The sequence below is a fragment of the Triticum aestivum genome, chromosome 3B (genome assembly GCF_018294505.1).
Source record: "Triticum aestivum cultivar Chinese Spring chromosome 3B, IWGSC CS RefSeq v2.1, whole genome shotgun sequence".
Classification (NCBI taxonomy): Eukaryota; Viridiplantae; Streptophyta; class Magnoliopsida; order Poales; family Poaceae; genus Triticum; species Triticum aestivum.
In genome coordinates this window covers 37722982-37741795 of record NC_057801.1, presented here as the reverse complement: position 1 = coordinate 37741795, position 18814 = coordinate 37722982, and the positions used below count along the sequence as shown (strand labels likewise).

General features: G+C 44.8%; 1 protein-coding gene across 2 annotated transcripts; it reads left to right on the top strand.

Annotated features, from left to right (window-relative positions):
- The first annotated feature begins 769 nt into the window (after positions 1-769).
- Positions 770-5044, top strand: LOC123068423 (protease Do-like 7). 2 transcript variants are annotated; one of them, XM_044491010.1, is made up of 9 exons: positions 770-1601; positions 1731-1856; positions 2004-2093; positions 2293-2358; positions 2470-2526; positions 2729-2794; positions 3964-4071; positions 4513-4671; positions 4948-5044. In XM_044491010.1, exons 5-9 carry the CDS (start codon positions 2506-2508, stop codon positions 5014-5016), a joined length of 423 nt encoding a protein of 140 aa, XP_044346945.1. In that variant the 5' UTR covers positions 770-1601; positions 1731-1856; positions 2004-2093; positions 2293-2358; positions 2470-2505; the 3' UTR covers positions 5017-5044. The 2 variants fall into 2 exon arrangements, with proteins under 2 accessions (XP_044346945.1, XP_044346946.1); XM_044491011.1 differs by having other exon boundaries at positions 2465-2526.
- The last annotated feature ends 13770 nt before the right edge of the window (positions 5045-18814 follow it).

Below are 18814 nucleotides of genomic sequence, written 5' to 3'. Positions count from 1 at the left end.
TCCTCCCCCTCTCTCTTGCTGCTCCTCCCTCCTGCTTCGCCCCTGCTGCTTCTCTTCTTCCCCATGCCTCTACTGCTGCTTCTCCCTTCTCCAACCTCCTGCTGCTGTCTCCTTCTCTTGCTCCGCTGCTCCTCCTAATATTCTCTGAACCAGAAAACTGCTGCTGCTCTCCTCTCAACGTCTTGCTGCTGCTCTTCTCTGAAACCTCAAAACTGCTGCTTCTTCTCCCTCTCTCTCTTCTCTAATTTTCTGTAATCTTGAGTAGTGTAATGTTCAGTACTTTGAAATGTTCAGAATTGAGATGTGTAGCACTTGTAAGGTTCATATTTTGATAAGTGTTTGCAACCAACTAGTTTGTTCAGTTCGTACTTGTTAAATATCATGTCATAAATTCTATGTTCTGAATAGTGGATTTCTTGTTGCTTTGGGAACTAACTAATATGTAATATTTTGTTACTTTGGTAATTAGTGTTCTGTCAGCATATATGTGTGTTCACCCTGTGTATTTCTTCTTGCTGTACTAGTTAAATTCTATCAGTAATTTTTAGTTGTTAAATACCGTTGTGTTGATCTGTGGGTACTAATCTTGTGGCTTGTAAGATTTCGTTTCTGTTGTCACTTGTGTAACCTGAACCGTGGTGTAGTATCCTGTTCGCATATGTGTGGTTTTGTGTGTTCTGTAGTCCCCGTATCAGTTATGTACCTGTGATATATGAATGTGCGTGTGTGTGTTTGATTTGAAACAATTATATTCTGTCATATATTGTCGCTTCTTCCTATTGTTATATGTTTGATACTAATGTGTCCTTGTCTTGTAGCTTTACTTGATATTGACTCCTGTTTGTGTTAGTATTTTAATTCCTCAAATAAAACAAAATACCAAAAAGATAGTGAGTAATATCTTAACCTCCCTTTGCTATTTTGCATTTTCTTGGTGGATTATCTTCGGGTACAATCATTGTTAGTTTAGATTCTTATTTTCTGCATTTATCTCTTAATTGTGCTACCTAGCTTTAGCCGAGCATAGTCGTCGTCACCTAGTTTCTGTGGAGAACACGACATCCGTAGTTTGGGGCGTAAAAACCCTGCTATACTTTCAATTGATCACGGAGGTTGGCGGCGAGATGGCGATGGAGACCGTGTCCTCGGAGACGGTGGAAAGGGATTATTCACCGGGCTGTAATTATTTGTCCGAAAGGGATTTATTTTGCCCCAGGCCGAGATGGCCGAAAATCAAATCTCTGCCCTTAAAATCACTTCAATCTGTTGCTTAGTTTCTGCTCTGAAGTAGCCCATAGAGTTACATGCATGTTGTACACCTAAAAATTGGAGATTTCATCCCTTACTAGAGAGTTATCCAATACAATGGGTTGCATGTTGATTCATGTTGACTAGATATAGGTTTCAATCTTGCCGGGAACATTGGCTCGACTTGATAGAGAAGCACCAAACTACCAAAAGTATGCCTGGCTTTACATGACCAAAGCTTGCATATTCAATCCATGGATCATTATGTATTGCTGCATAAATTCGAAGTTCTAACCTTGTTTTACTTTTCTAAAAGGGATGGCTACAACGATTTCAATACATTCTACATACAGGTAATTCTTTTCAACTATCCAATATTCTGTATTTTTTGTTCCAATTGGTGATGCCAATGCATCTAAAATAATGCTTGGTGATTTGCTCCGCTGCCAGTGCTCATAAGCTAAAATATTTTTTTTCTTTAGGCTGCATCTGGTACTAAAGGTGGCTCTAGTGGTTCCCCTGTTGTTGATTGCCAAGGAAGAGCTGTTGCACTGAATGCAGGAAGCAGCAGTTCCAGTGCTTCGGCCTTCTACCTTCCATTAGACGGTGTAAGTTGTTTATGTATCAACACTAATATAGTACTTCCTCATGCTCACAGGAAGTTCTGGGATCATAGAAACCAATCTGCTACTTAATCCATTAATTGTTTGGGGCCCTCTTAGCTTCGCTAACATTATCTGCCTAAATTGTTCCAGGTAGTTAGAGCACTCAATCTGATACGTGGCTGTTGGGACACATTTGGTAGCAAGCCAGAATCTGCTTATATTCCTCGTGGTACACTTCAGGTGTGCATTCTGTCTGATGATCCTTTTGTTCTATTAGATGCTACCGTTTTAGTTTTCTATTTTGGAGAGCTAATTACTGAAGTTTAATGGCACTCATCCCATGGAAACCTACATTTTTGGATGGGGGAGTAATTGTTTTATCTATTATTCGGGAACTCAGATCATCCATGATCCATTTTTTATTCTGTCCTTTTCAAAGGTGACTTTTCAACACAAAGGTTTCGAAGAAACTTGATGTCTTGGACGCAGGAATGAAACCGAGCAGGTATGATCCTCCTGTGCTCCTTTTTCTAGTTTGGAGAAAGATGTACACTTGTCTTTTCACCACTCTGTGTGCTACATGATTAATTGCACCTTGAAATTTCTGCTAGGACAGGCTGTACGACTTGTTTCTCCAGCAGGGGAGACTGGAATGCTGGTTGTTGATTCTTTGGTAATGTTTGCTTCTTAGTTTTGTTATTTCTAAACATGTTTTCTTTTATGCTCAGCTTGTTGCTTGTTCCATTGTACTCCCTCCATAAAGAAATATAAGAGTGTTTAGATCACTAAAATAGCTAATTAAACGCTCTTATATTACTTTACAGAGGTAGTACCTTTCTATCTCATACGGAAACTGGGTAGTTCTGTTATTGCAGGTGCCAGATGGACCTGCAGACAAACATCTGAAACCTGGTGACGTGCTGATTCGCATGAATGGGGAGGTACAATTGTTTTCAAATGGTATACTAATAATATTTCAACTTAATTTTTGACACTCCACTGATGTCTTGTGACTCCATTGATTGTACTGCTGATACCTCTATTATCATCAATAAGGTCTGTGTTGGTGTTCATCATGGCTTTCAACAGTTCATTTATATTGGTTGCACCTGATATAAATTTGATTTTGTAAACTTAAGTTATTAATATTTCAGAACTTGTACTTGATTTTTCAGAACATATTATGCTTGGTTGCTGTTGTATATGGACTCTTCTCTAGGTTATCGAATGCCAAAAGACTTTCCTTCGGAAAGTTATGAAGATTTAGCATACTAGTTTATTAGTGTGTATTCTTCAAATTGTTCTCGCTACATTAGCAGTGACTTGAATTGGAACACCCGTCTATTGCGGACGACTGTTCCTGAATATCCCTGATTCCCTCTGTTTTGCTGTATCACCAAATGTAAGATCAGGAAACTTATTAAACAATGCACACACCCAATTGACCATGGTTTTTAAGGCAGTAAAGAAGAGGCGACACACCCTACCCGTGCCCCAACTATTAAGCGTTAAGGCATGAGGTGGGGCTATGCCTTGGACAATCCAAACCTGCATATTTTTGATGAAAAGGCTGTGCAGCAGCTTTTCATTGAAATGGTAGGGGTAGAAATACAAGAGCAGAGCAGTCAGATACAACTACAACCAGGGCTTAGCCCAAGTGCCGAGATGGCGCACACAGGAAAAACTAAACCATGCCTGAAAAGCCTAATGAGGTTCTAATGGCCAGTGGATCAAGCAGGTGATCCTATTACTCCCAGCTAACGTCCTAGAGAGAGCCTGGGCCGGTGTTGTTTGTTTATTTTTCATATTCATGATCCTCGCATTTCTTTCCTTCCAAGTGGTCCACCATGCATAGCAGTGTTCTCCCTAGGCATTTTTAGATGGTGTATTTAGTATTTACCACAGCCCACAGGCCATCAGTTCTTGTAATTTGTTGTGTTGGTTCTCTGAAAGTTACTAAATGTTTCTTGTAGTCACGTGCGTAACCTAACTATAAAACTCGGCTGCTTATTGTTCACTATATTTCTTTTCGATGATGCATTTTTCATGTTATGTTAATTTGTCATACCACATTAATTTCTTATTGAACAACGTTCTTAACTATTTACAGATTGTAACGCAATTTCTCACTATGGAGTCCTTACTTGATGAGAGTGTTGGCAGCGAGATAAATTTGCAGATCGAAAGAGGTGGAACTCCTTTGACAGTAAAGCTGAAGGTAGTTTGCGAGCTTGACACATCTTATTTAATCTGGCGAGTGATGCGTGAGCTGTCTCGATCCTTTTGCTCTGTTATTATATTTTAGCCATGAAGGATTTACTGCTAGTCAGTTCGTAGTGGTTCCAGCTGTTTGCTGAACTTCTGTTCTTGCTTGTGCTATTTTTTTTACTGTTTAGATGGCTCAATTTACTTCCAATTTTACTCTTGAGTTTTCCCATGCATGCATACTCTGTTAATTTATTCCGAGTGCCCATAGTTCCCTCTCTAGCAGCACCACATGTGCTCTTGTCTCACCCATAACAACAATTTACTAGTAGTATGTCTCTTGGCATGGGTGCTAGCTTAGGTCCCTTCTACTACTACTCCACTTTGTAACTTGTCTGTATTCTATTACTTTGTACATATGTGTCTGAGCTGTGTTATATTCATCTTCCTCAAGTACTACAACACTGGTAGTTGTACGCATATGATGGTGATTCGCTCCGGCCATTCCAGTTTTGGCGGTGGTGGTGGTGCTGCTCCTATGATGGTAGACTCGTCTGATTTCCCTAGCCGCATCCATGGTGATGAAGCTCGGCCTAGGCTAGAACCCCCTCCAGTGAGCTCCTCAAGTCCTCTTATACCCCTCCTACTTGCTTGTTGGTTCTATGCTCTGCCTTTGTGAGGTGTAATTTTCCAATTTTGTTCATAGTCGAGCATTGGATGATATTGTATTTGTCATGATGTACATGGTTCATGAACTATGCCAACCTGCAGCTTTGTTGTACTAGTGATAGTAGGATAATGCAAGTTTTGACAATCCATGCATATTTCCGCATCATAATAATCTTCTTCTAGTCTTCTTCTTCTAACTTTCTTCTTTCCCATTTTACAGATTTGCTTAAGATCACGGAAGTTTGGGTTGATGGAGTGCTTGTATTTAGTTTTTGTTTTGACCTTGTGAAACTTGCTACCTATGGATGAAACTGTGTAATATTGATGAAACTATGTATATGTACGGATGAAACTTGTTACTATTGGTAACATGTGTTGGATATATATGTGTTCATGACTATTGGTAATATGTGTTGAATATGCTATATTGGTCATATAAATATATTTGTGTTTGATTTTCTGTGAAAAGGAACTGATATAAGAAAAATCAAAATTAAATGGGGCAATATAGTCACTTTGGCAAAGAGCTTTGCCATCAGCTGGCAGATGGCAAAGAGGCCACATGTCATCTACATGTCAAATTTGGACTGGCCTATTTGGGCTCTTTGCCATCTGCCAGCAGATGGCAAAGCTCTTTGCCATCTGCTGGCAGACGGCAAAGCATGCAGCCTTTGCCATCTACTGGCAGACGGCAAAGAGCCTGCAGCCTTTGCCATCTGCTGGCAGGCGGCAAAGTATGCCATTAGCCTTCTAATGGGGCTAACCCCGTTAAGAGGCTTTGCCATCTGCCAGCTGATGGCAAAGGCACATGATCTTTGCCATCAGCCAGCAGACGGCAAAGAAGCCTTTACTAGCAGGGTTTCAGACAAACTGTTTGCCATCTGCTGACCAGGACTTTGCCATCTGTTGCCAGATTCTAGTAGTGAAAACTCGTAGGCACCGGATCAATGATGGATAATTATGCCGGATGTGGTTCATCATGTAACAGTCATAACATAGGGTGACACAGAACTAGCTCCAGTTCATCAATGTAATGTAGGCATGTATTCCGAATATAGTCATACGTGCTTATGGAAAAGAACTTGCATGACATCTTTTGTCCTACCCTCCCGTGGCAGCGGGGTCCTATTGGAAACTAAAGGATATTAAGGCCTCCTTTTAATAGAGAACCGGAACAAAGCATTAGCACATAGTGAATACATGAACTCCTCAAACTATGGTCATCACCGGGAGTGGTTCCGATTATTGTCACTTCGGGGTTGCCGGATCATAACACATAGTAGGTGACTATTCACTTGCAAGATAGGATCAAGAACTCTAATATATTCATGAAAATATAATAGGTTCAGATCTGAAATCATGGCACTCGGGCCCTAGTGACAAGCATTAAGCATAGCAAAGTCATAGCAACATCAATCTCAGAATATAGTGGATACTAGGGATCAAACCCTAACAAAACTAACTCGATTACATGATAAATCTCATCCAACCCATCACCGTCCAGCAAGCCTACGATGGAATTACTCACGCACGGCGGTGAGCATCATGAAACTGGTGATGGAGGATGGTTGATGATGACGACGGCAACGAACCCCCCTCTTCGGAGCCCCGAACGGACTCCAGATCAGCCCTCCCGAGAGAGATTAGGGCCTGGCGGCGGCTCCGTATCGTAAAACGTGATGATTTCTTCTCTCTGGTTTTTTTATCCCCGAAAGCCAATATATGGAGTTGGAGTTGGCGTCGGAGGGCCACCAGGGGGCCCACGAGGTAGGGGGGCACACCCAGGGGGGCGGCCCCCACCCTCGTGGACAGGGTGTGGGCCCCCTTGTCTTCTTCTTTGGCGAGGATTTTTTATTAATTATCCTAAGACATTCCGTGGAGTTTCAGGTCGTTCCGAGAACTTTTATTTTCTGCACAAAAACAACACCATGGCAATTCTACTGAAAACAACGTCAGTCCTGGTTAGTTCCTTTCAAATCATACAAGTTAGAGTCCAAAACAAGGGCAAAAGTGTTTGGAAAAGTAGATACGATGGAGACGTATCAAGACTCACCTGTCACCCCGGTGTGGCCGTCATGACCCGTCATATCACAAAACCCACACCTTTACCAGCAGTGGTAAGGTGGTCTCCAAGTTGGACTGGACGAAGCAACCATCATTTCACAGCTGGAACGCTCGTTCAAGCCCTTTCTTCCCTTTCTTGAAGAAAACCTCACTCCAGGCTACTCACTTCTGCCATTTTTCTTCTGTACCGATGAAGGAAAGGTGGGCGAATCAGTTATCCTGCTATATTTTCATTCCAATAATCTTCTTTTTGTGAAGCACCGACCGATTCTCACATCCTATTCTTTTCCCATTTTCATTGCGATTGTGGTTTCCTTTCGATTGCATTTTGTTTGTCAGTTCATTGATGGATCCTGGAGCACTAGGCAAAGAGTTGCCGGCGGACAACCCACTGGAGACAGCGATCTCCAGGAAGCGAGCACCGACCAACGAGTTGACCATGTTGGTGGGCCAACCCATGGAGACGAAGAACTCCAAGAAACAAGCATTGGCCAAAGAGTTGAGGACGTTGGCGGACGAACTCCCCAAAGAAAGTTGGAAGAATAGCAAGGGCCCCATCATGGCTACCCCAGGAACTCTGATTGCCACCTATGTGAGGCTCAAGACCGAGTTTGAGGAGATAGTCGCCGTTGAGAAGCAGTATTCCCCTGGCAAGGTGATGGCCCCCATCGAGGACGAGGAGATGGCCCCTGGAGGGATGAGATCCCCCGGTGAGCTGCACAAGGTAAAAAATAATGGCTTATTACCATAGTTGTGGTTTTTGATTATCTGCAATGTGCTTGCTAATAAGTTAGGGTGGTGCAGGTGCTAGTGGTTGTCCGTGATGATTCTGATATCGTGGCCCGTCCTGTTGGCATCGACCCGGAGATCAATTCCGATGCCGCTGTCCATCCTGTGGACATCGCCCCAGAGATCGGTTCCGATGTCGCGGTCAGTCCTGTGGACATCGCCCCAGAAATCGATTCCCATGCCGCTGTCTGCGCTGTGGTCATTGCCCGAGAGATCGATGACAAGAAATAGTTGGTCGCGCTAATCCTTAAGGGTAGTTTGCATTGCCCTGTGTTTAATTACCAGAACGATGCGTGTTATCAAACCATCTTAGGGCTAGTGCACTGTCTTGTGTGGGCGGATCTTGCTACTTTTGTTTGATAGTGAATCATGCGATGAATCATGCAAACCCTCTCCGAGTTATGGAAACAGATGTATCCTCACCAGCTTTTGATGTAATATATGGCATGCTTAGATGTAAGTTTGAACTGTTTATCATATCAACAGGGCTTGTTTGATGATTCCTGGTGTTAGTAGGCTAGCTACTATGCAAGCTATAGTACTTGTAAAACACTCACCGAAGAGAAACATTGGGGCTGATGAGCTCGTGGTACGCTTATACTTATCCCTCGTCGATCGACCAATAGCCCTAGCTCCTAAAATTGTAGGCTTAGAGATAGATCAGACAATAGTCGACATACATTCAGGCCTCATTTGGTTCATAGGGTAGGAAAATCGTAGCAAAAGTACAGAGAATGTGCAACACAAAATCATAGCAGTGCAGAGACATACTCCCTCCGTTCCAAAATACTCCCTCCTTTCCGGTTTATAGGGCTCAATTCCAAAATCGCATCAACCAAGGTAGATGATGAGTGGTGGAATACTTTTTGTAGTTTGCAAAAGCACCTAATTAATGCTCTTGTTTTCCTCAAAAAATTATGTTTACCAATGTATTAATTGCAATGCATGCATGCATAAAGTACATGCATTGGTTAATTTTCTCTTAATATTTGCATGCAATGATTTAATGCACCTTGGAATCTGAACATGTAATGGGGAACAACCATATTGAGCCTTATAAAATGGAAAAAGAGAAATTTTGAGATAAGCCCTATAAACCGGAAAGGAGGAAGTAGATGACCTAGGCGGGCTAGTTTGGCCTAGTGGGTTTCAGTGATATGACGTGGTACAGTGCCGTCCAGTCTTCGCGTGTGGTAGCAGTATTGCGGGTACAATAAGTTTTCTTGAAGAAGCGGAATTCAACGAAGTCATGATGGTTCCCTCGTCCGAACAACTTACAGTGGGAAAGGTCGGGCCTGTGATACGACCGGGGTAGACCAGGATAATTTTGTGCATGGCAGGTGGACCAGGATGGTCGACGTCCCACATGTCGGCGAATGAAAGTATTATTTCCGATATAGAGGACGAGCAACGAGTATTCATTGTTTATTTTTGATGAAAGCTATTGTCTCCATTGTTACGACGGAGGAGTGTGAAATACGGCAGCCCAGTGAAATTGCAAGACAACGCGTGTCCCCTCTGGTGAGCGGCATGCGAGCCGGACTGTCGGGGTTGCCACGCGTACGAGTCGTAAGTGTGCCACCTTTTCCTTTAGAACTTGCGAAGCGTAACATTTTCGCATGATCGATCGATAGAAATCCAGAACAAAATGACAAGGGCGGTGCTTTCCCGCTCGTTAGGCGGGCTAGTTCAAGTGATATGATGTGCTACAGTGCCGTCCACTTGCTCCATTTTTATGTAAGCAAGAGTTTACACTCTTATGTGGGAGGAGTGCGAAACACCGTGGATCTGATTTTGATCGAAGGATAACTGTTCCCTGCCAAATAATGGAGGATTGTTAGCGATTATAGCATGATACTTAGGGCATCTCCAGCGCTGGCCCACAAATTTACACCGGCATCTGTCCGAGGACACTGATGGATGCCATCCGATGCTGCCCGCATACCTTTCGACAACTATATGAACTAACCAGACGAAATTCGTGCAAACAAAGCAACTTTCAAATTAATCGGATGAAATTCATTACATTTCGAAAACTTTTCCTACAAACTGGACGAAATTCATTACATATTTCGCACAAACAGTACTAAAACCTAATGTAAACCTAATCTAAACGATCGCCGGCGCCCAACCACCATGTCTGGCCATGAACCCGAGATAGCCGACCATTGCCTTTGCCTCCTCCTCATCCGCCTCGATAACCTCCTCCTCTGGAGCACAAGGTTCTGAAGATTTCCGCCTCCACGTCGCCGTCAAGCAGCTAATCGGCCGTCGATGTTTACCCCACCAAGCTTGGCGTCGACTGAATGGAGTAGTGGTGGCCTTCCCGGGACCAGAGCAGCGGCGAGCTACCATGTACTACTCTTCCTCGCTGCCGGCTGCACCCGCGCATGCGCGCCGACTTCGTGGTCATGGCGGCGGAGGGCGGCCGGGGGGGTGCCGGCGATCTCCTTCGTTTGCTCCTGTGACAGTACGTCGAAGAGAGCTTTGGAGCGCACCCGGAGCGGAACCACCGATGTCCCTCGTCTGCTCTTGCGACAGTACGTTCGAGAGAGCTTCGGAGTGCCAGGAGGCCATGGTTGAAGTGGTGCCGACAGAAGGAAGGGACCGGAGGAGAATAAGTGTGGGTGTTTGGCTATGGCTGGGAGCTGGGGCTCAAGTTAATATAGCGGGCGAATGGCAATGAGCCGCGACAAACAGATGGACAACTAGCACCGGAGTAGGTTCGTCGGGCGTGAATGCAGACGCTGCTTCAGTGACTTAACTGCAGATGCGTTTGGGTTACTGACATGTGGGCCCAACGGGCATCTGGCCCGCATGTCAGTGACACACCAATTGCACCTGCAGTTAAGTCCAATGAATGCGGCATTGACATTCTGGAGAGACGGTGACCGTTTCAGGCGGGAAGCGTGCTTTAGCGATGGAAGGGGTTTCGGTGTGCAGTGGCATTCTCCATACTACCATAGTACCCTATCTAGCTTAGGCTGTTTTATAGATTGTCGTTGTGATGGACTATATACATGAGCAAGGCGGTCCGAGTATGACCGTTGGTGTTGAGCCAGGTGAATACATGCTCGACGTTCGCGTAGGCCTCCATCAAACGTCTAAACAGTAATGTTAGGCACCGCCAGGGCGCGCAGGTGATGGGCTCGCCGTTTGCGTTGCGCCATGAGCAGGACTTTGATTTAGAGGGCGACGTGCATGCATTAGCATGCTTTGACAGCGTGAGCGTGAGTGTCTGACGCGAAGTATTTCATTTTCATTTGGCTGACGAGGGTGCGTTGCAGCGACGAGTCCGTGGTTTGATTCCCCACATATGCATAATTTTGGTTTTTACAGTATTTCTTTCTCATTTGACAGGTAGGCCCGCATAGATAGATAAAGGGAAAACTTTGTTTTTGCCACTCTAGTTTTTGCCAACTTTGCTTATGCCACTCTAGAATTTGACATCTCGCTTTTGCCACTCTTAGCTTTTGACAATACATCACAAATTCTATTTCGTGGCAAAAACGGTAATTTTTCATTTCACTTTTGCCACTCTTAGCTTTTGACATGTATCACAATTGCCACTCTAAATTTTTTGCTTCTGCCACGGAATGGCAAAAGTGATATATTGTCAAAAGCTAAGAGTGGCAAAAGTGAAATGTCAAATTCTAGAGTGGCATAAGCAAAGTTGGCAAAAACTAGAGTGGCAAAAACAAAGTTTTCCCATAGATAAAGAACACGAGCTGATGAGGCGCATGCAGACTGTTTGACTGGTCAACCAGGCAAATACGGAGCTATACACTGAGCCAGTGAGCGTATAATCACCATATCTCGTATACAATGATCAAAGGGAGATATCAAGACAAGTTCGATGATCGCCAATGCATTTTACTCGGTAATAAATGACCAGTATTGAAGGGGAATCCAAATTTTCTTCGTCTTCTGTCCTTGAGCTCTTGACAAACCAATGCACTATACGGTTGTCTGGCCACTCCACCCCAGAGCTCTCACCTAGCGTCGTTCATGCCACCGCGCTGCACACTAACCGGTAAGGCAGCAATGGCATCCCGCCGCGCCGAGTTCCTTGCCGCCCACGACCGCACACAAAATGGTAGGGAAGCGATGGCATCCTGCCATGCCGTGTTCATTGCCGCTCGCGACCTCACAACTATGTGGGAGGAATTTGAAGATGCCAAGGCCGAATGGGCGGTAGAGCAAGAGGCGGCCAAAGCCGCACAGAGGGAGCGAAAAAGTCAGAAAGCACTCAAGAAAAGAGAGGCCCTCCGCCGCAAGAAAGAAAAGGACACACGCGCTGCTGCGGAGAGGTTGGCGGAGATCCAAGCACGGTGGGGTGTCGCCGACAAAGCCGGGAAGGAGAACGACGGCGTCTGGCCAGCATGTGAGAAGTAATAGTACTAGTAGTTAGTGTGTGTGTCTGTGTCTGAGTATGAGCATGTAACAGTACTACTAGTTACTACTGTAGTTTTTAGAGCAAATTACCAGTACATTATCCTAGACTGGAAAAATTCCTATCCTAAGCTTCAAATGGCATCACTTTCTCTATAGGAATTGGGATGTATGTCATCTCACTTCCTATGATTTTCATATTCCTATCCTATGAACGAAAGGAGGCCTCTATTGGAGTAACTACTATAGCTAGCAGTACTGCTGGTACAATAGTTTTCTTCAAGAAGCAGAATTCAATGAAGTCATGATGGTTCCTTCATCCGAGCAACTTCAAAGTGGGAAGTGGGCCTGTGATTTGACGGCTCATTAGTCATTGTTACTGCGGTGCGACGACCTGAGTGACTCTCCCTTGGAGTTCTGCATGCATGGCAAGTGGGCCAGGATGGTCGACATCCCACATGTTGGCGAACAGAAGTATTCTTTCCGATATCGAGGAGCAAGGAAACCGCATGGTATAGTATCACTGCTGTGGTTCGCAGAAAAAATAGTATCACTGCCGATTTATAATTATTTTTTATTTCTGATGAATGCTAGCGTTTCAACTCTTACGACGAAGGGTGCCAAACACGGCACGTGCTGGATGTCCCACACGTCAGCGAAAGGAGTGGGACATGAACAACATGGTAGAGCCCAGCATAAAAAAACAAGGTGGTAGAGCATCTCCACTTCTTCCACTTGTGGGTCGGAGACCACACGTAGTAGTACTTAGTGGTATGAACGATATAAAGTGCGACCTGGAGAGAAAGACACATCTAGTTGGAAGGTCTCGGGACATACACGTAAACAAATATAAAAGTTAATATGTGCCTCCAACTAATATAGTAGTAGTAGAGTACTTAGGCACGTACTCCATAACATCACCGTGCATTGCACGTACAACATTTAGTGGTAGTACGTAGTAAGAGACAAATGCCGCCCAAGAGTTCCCTTATCTACCTACTTTTGTGTGTTTGGTAGAGTGTATGGAGGGTGCATGAGTCCACACTAGTTTAGCACAAATACACTAGAAGCATGCATGAAGAGAGCATGCATGAAGAGGGGTGTTGAGTTGAGCATGCATGAAGAGGGAACAACTATGCTGAGACGAGAACGCAACCAAACACACCCTATATGCCACGCATGTTCATACCATTTGTGCCTTTCTACTTCACTTACTGCGCTACATTACTCAGGTTCGTACGTCCACTCCCGGGTACATGTCCGTCTCGTAGTTCCAGTCCCACGTCATCTTCATATAGATCGAACGATCCTTGCATAACACGTGCACCTTGACGCTAGATGTCTCGCGTGTTGGCAAAAGGATGAACAAAGCTCACGTAAAAAAATAGAGTGGAAGAACATAGATTCCGGACGACTGAGAAGGAGCAAGGAACCTCGTGGTGGAGCGTCTGCACTCATAATATTTAATATTAATCAGCGGTATAAAATTAACCAATCATCTCCACAGTGGACTGGAAGAGAACGTAACACGGCATCCCAGTGTAGTTACATCATACTAGTACATGGTTAACCCACGCTATCACCATATATCTTGGCTTCCATGCGACACCTATCTCTAGTAATCTAGCAGCCTATATCGCTTCTTCCTCCTCGTCTCTATCAAAGTGCAGCGGGCTGGCGTTTCTGCCGTCTATTGAGGTCGGTTAACTATCACATGTTAGCGACATGCCAAGAGCATTCTAAAAAAATTTCCTTTCACGTTCCGTTTTCAAAAACAAAAAAAATCCTTTCACGTACGAATTTGCTTGTATGCTTTGAGCAACTTGCATGTCCTATGCTGCTCCTGTTTGATACTCTAACTTAGCTAGATGTTAGACTAACTCATGACTAACCCTGAACTAACTGTAGCCAAGGAGGTGTTTGGGTGACAGGGTTAGATTGACAATAAATGCACTTCATGGAGAGAGAAAAGTGATTTTTTGGTGGTCCCAATGAGAACTATCTCCAGTTAGCACCTCTTGGGTGGGATAGTTTTTTTGGTGGGCTCGGTGCAACTTGCTCCAATTTAAACCCTCATGCCTGGATACTTTAGGGCTATTTGAGCCCCAACTAGCTCAAACTAACTCTAACCCATGGATCCAAACAGGGCCTATGGCCAGTCTCGACGCGGAGCAGTCGCGTGCACCGAGAAGCGGCGCTCTCTCGGCCGTCAGTCCACTTCAAAGCCGGCGCCAGTGAGAGGTCGCCTCCGCTCTGGCCGGGCATTAATGCATCACTGACCGTTTCACGCGGGAAGTGCGCGCTGGCAAGCGAGTATAGGTTTTGAACCGTTTCAGGTGTAGTACTGGTAGTTTGCAAAACTACTCAATTACTGCACTCAGTTTCCTAAGAAATTGTGGTAAAAAACGTTAGTCCACAACCCACTTCCCATCCCCTTCCTCTTCCACCACCTGTGCACGTCTGCGGGAAGCGACCGGTCAACCCTTATATAGGAGTGCTAGCACAAAAAGATGCATGCATGACCACTAAAATTTCCATATTAAAGCACCTCTCCGGCGGGAGTATGGCGTATGTTGTTACCTTCGGCCGGCCCATGGCTATCGGGCAACGGTGACCAAAGAAGAGGCGGTGGGAGGGGAATGAATGCAGCTACTGTTTGGGTTCGCCTTCCGGATTAAATGAATGCGCAGCATCACGTGCACCCGCGGGTGCACAAATTGTAACACACGTGTCTGCTTAAGTGGGCGTCACGTAACTGGTGTGTGTGTGTGTGTGTGTGTGAGATTCTGAGAGACAGAGTGCGTGTGTGCGACTCTACTCTTCGGACATGTACCTAACCTTTTGTATCGGGATATAAGTATAATGGTATTTACTTTAGCTAGTGATTTACGTGGCCATGTTAACGTGGTTGTGTCAAACAAATGTCAGTTCCTGCTCGTGATTTGCGTTATATAATTACAAGCAAGATTCCCGTGCATTGGACGGAACATCGATATGCATTTTTTTACAAAACACCTGTTGTGATTAACCCATGCAGGAGTAATCCCATGTGTAAAAACTAATGATATCTCGAGAATTTTATCGGAAAACTGGTATCTCGAGAATGTCATCGAAAAAATGAAAGATGAGAGATAACGCAAGGAGGAGTGGAGCGTGGTTGTGACTGGTGGTCGGAATGGGCGGAGGCATGGGGATGGACGGCGCCGGCAGGCGGCAGCGACCACCTTGCATGCTAGATTGTTCCAGAGACTTATTCCTTTTTTAATTGCTGAGCAATGAGGTTGCGGGAGATAATGATGTGGAGGGAGGTGCAAGTATCTTTTGTAAATTTATCATAGTTTGCTTTCTATCCGTCAGATGACAGGCACACCATCATCGCCAACTCGTTTTTTTATAAGTGTATAGATGATAAGTTTGCTGACTACTAAAGTAAAGTGGAATTTGTCCATGTTATGCAAGCAAATAAAGGTGATTTTTTATCATACGGGTAAGGTTGGATGAAGGGTGGTAGGAACAAATGCTCCGCCTAGAGCATGTGTGTGTGAGATGGAGTCTTACTGTGTGTGGGGTGTGTGTGTGTGAGAGAGAGAGAGAGAGAGAGGAGAGAGAGATGGAGTCTTAGTGTGTGCGTGAGAGAGAGAGAGAGAAATGGAGTCTTAGTGTGTGTGTGTGTGGGGGGGGGGGTGGGTGGGGTGTGCGTGCGTGTGTGTGTGTGTGTCTATTTGTGTGTGTGTGAGAGAGAGAGATGGAGTCTTAGTGTGTGTGGGGGGGATGGTGCGTGCGTGCGTGTGTGTGTGTGTATGTGTGTCACGGGGTCCTTTGTGGCGGATATAATTTAAGTGTGCATGGCTTCATCATAGAGAGGTGATGTGTATGGCAGAGGCCACCAACGATGGGGTGCGAGAGAGAAAATGCCCGTAGAGAGGGAAGAGAAGGTGTGTGCGCGTGAGAGGAGTCGACATCGAGAGAACGTGTTTGTTCGAGAGACACCGAGGAAGACTACTATATATCGATGGTGCATGTAGGCGGGAATTAAACAAAGGGATGGTCTTATTGGTTTCGGGGATATAGGGGAAGAGTGAGAGGCGAGGGGGGGGGGTAGCTAGAAGGAGATTGTTAAGTGTGAGTGTGTGTTTTACCGATCCAGGCGGAAGTTATGTGCACAAAAGAGGAGAACGATTTGATGTGGCGTTAGGAATGAGGGTAATTAACTATGTATGGAGACATAGAGACCTTGAACAGGCATGTGTGAGAGGTATACATGTATACGTGGGATGTGTGTGTGTGCACGAGCGCATGATCGAAATAAAAGAAAGAAGACATAAGTCATAAGATCAACGACATGGGAGAGACGGATCGGTATGACAATATGCATGCATGTGAGAATGCAGGGAAGAAGGCCCGACAATTGAGCATGTGTTTTGTGTCTTTAAGAGATAGCGGTGTGGGCTGGAGCATGCATTTATGGCAAGCAGAGGGAGTGAGGCGCAACGATTGTGCAAAAGAGATCAACCTATAAATGCATATCTATGGAGAGACATATATAGTGTGGGTGATAGGAAGCAAGACTCCGTGCGAGAAAGCAACGTTGACAGAGAAACTATAGATAGATACAGAGTTGGAGATGCTAGCTAGAGGGACATCCGCTAGTTTGGGTGTTGGAGATGACCGTCGGGGGTTCAAAGGGTGAAGTTATATATGTGTGTGAGAGGGCACTTGACTGCATGTAGAGATAAACATATGTAGTGTGCGTGATAGGAATCAAGGGTGAGGGCGAGAAAGAAGGTTGATGGAGAAATAGATAAATAGAAAGATAAAGATGCTAGCCAGTGTGCGTTATAGATAGGAGTCGAGTGGATCAGAAGGCTAGGTTATGTGTGTGGGTGTGAGATAGATAGAGAGAGGGTGCATGTGAGTCACATAAAAGCAGATATCAGAGAGAAATGAGATCTAGAGAGACGGAGTTTTGTGTCTGCGAGAGAGAAAGATATTTCACAACGAGAGTGATATCTAGAGAGACATATGAGGGAACGCAAGATATCTCTAGGGAGAGAGGGTGTGTGTGAGTGACATACAAGAGAACAATGGAGAAATATGCGACCCTGGGAGACAGAGTTTGTGTTTGTGGGTGAGAAAGAGATATTGACGAGGAAGAGTCGTAGGTTCTCATATCTAAGGAGCGAAAGACATCTCTGTATGAGGGGTGTGCGAACGGCACACATGGGAATAGTAGAGAGAAATGAGACCCCGGGAGACAAAGTTTGTGTTTGTGTGAGAGAAAGAGATTCCACATGGAGAATCATAGTTAGAGACACATAGCAGGGAGCGAGATATACTTAGAGAGAGATAGAGTGATGAAGGTCGAGGGGGAGAGTACCGTCAGTGTGTTACGAAGATAAAACATCATTGTCGACATACAGGTAGCACGAGAGATACCTGAGAGATGATGAACACGTATAGGTCCAGAGAGATAGTCCTATATAAGCATGAGTGATAGCTATATGAGACGAATATCTGGATTAAAGGGGATTCAAATATTTAAACTGGAGATCACGACATCGATAATATCATAACGCAAATTGGTGTATCAAACCTGCATATTCATTTGAATTTGGGCACACGTGTAATGTTACATAGTTTATCAATATTGGTGATCCATAGATTCTTTAATTACAAACAATGCATGGTTTATATGCAATTAATGTCTAAACGGGATTACACTATATGTTGCGTGTGTGAAACACATTATACATGTTTGAGAAGTAAAAAAACCCACATGAAACACACATTAATTGGAGACAGTTAGCGAGGAATGCATACATTGGATTTCAACATAAAGTGGTTTCAAATATTTGAAAATCCAAATTGATGGATACAACCTTATGAATCTGAGATCATGCCATTTGTAAACCATATTTATGTATAAATGGTGTTGTGATTTTGAAAGTATATATAAAAAAATGATGTATATAGAATGTAATTCCAATTGGAAATGGATCCCGCCCCAAAAAAATAGAATACAAACGGGATTCGAATTGAGTTGGCACAGTAAACGTGCACTCTGCAAAATTTGAACGAAGCGGGGAAAGTCGCAGTAACCGCCCGAAACCAAAATCTGCGTACGCACCATCCAAGTACCTGATCATGGACCTGATCTAAGTACCTTACCCAAGGACACCCTTAGAAGAAGTTGCCTTCCAGTCGACTAACGAGGGACACACTCGACTGACTTGAAGGACTCGACGACGAAGACTCACTCGACCACCAGAAGGTCAAGAGGCACTCTGCACTGCAACGGCCTGTAATCAAGTAGACTTTATGATAATAAAGTCACTTTATGTGGGGCGTTACCAGTAACGCCCCAGACTTAACTCACCTTAAACCCTCTCCTACGTGGGCTGGCTGGGGTCCTGGCGCACTCTATATAAGCCACCCCCCTCCACAGGCAGAAGTGTTCGGCACCTTGTAACTCATATACTCATAATCCACTCGACCGCCTCCGGGCTCCGAGACGTAGGGCTGTTACTTCCTCCGAGAAGGGCCTGAACTCGTACATCCTTTGTGCTTACAACCTCTCCATAGCTAGGACCTTGCCTCTCAATACCTACCCCCCACTCTACTGTCAGGCTTAGAACCACGACAGTTGGCGCCCACCGTGGGGCAGGTGTTTTAGCGATTTTGTGGAGAAGTTGCAATTCTTCCGAGTACTTTCATCATGGTGTCTGTTGGAGTTTTGGTCGGGGGTCAAGAGATCCGTCTCGGCACTCTCATCTTCATCGCCGACGACTCCGCATGGCTCCAGGAGGCTCCACTCGACGTGGATGCGCTCCCCGTCCGCGTGC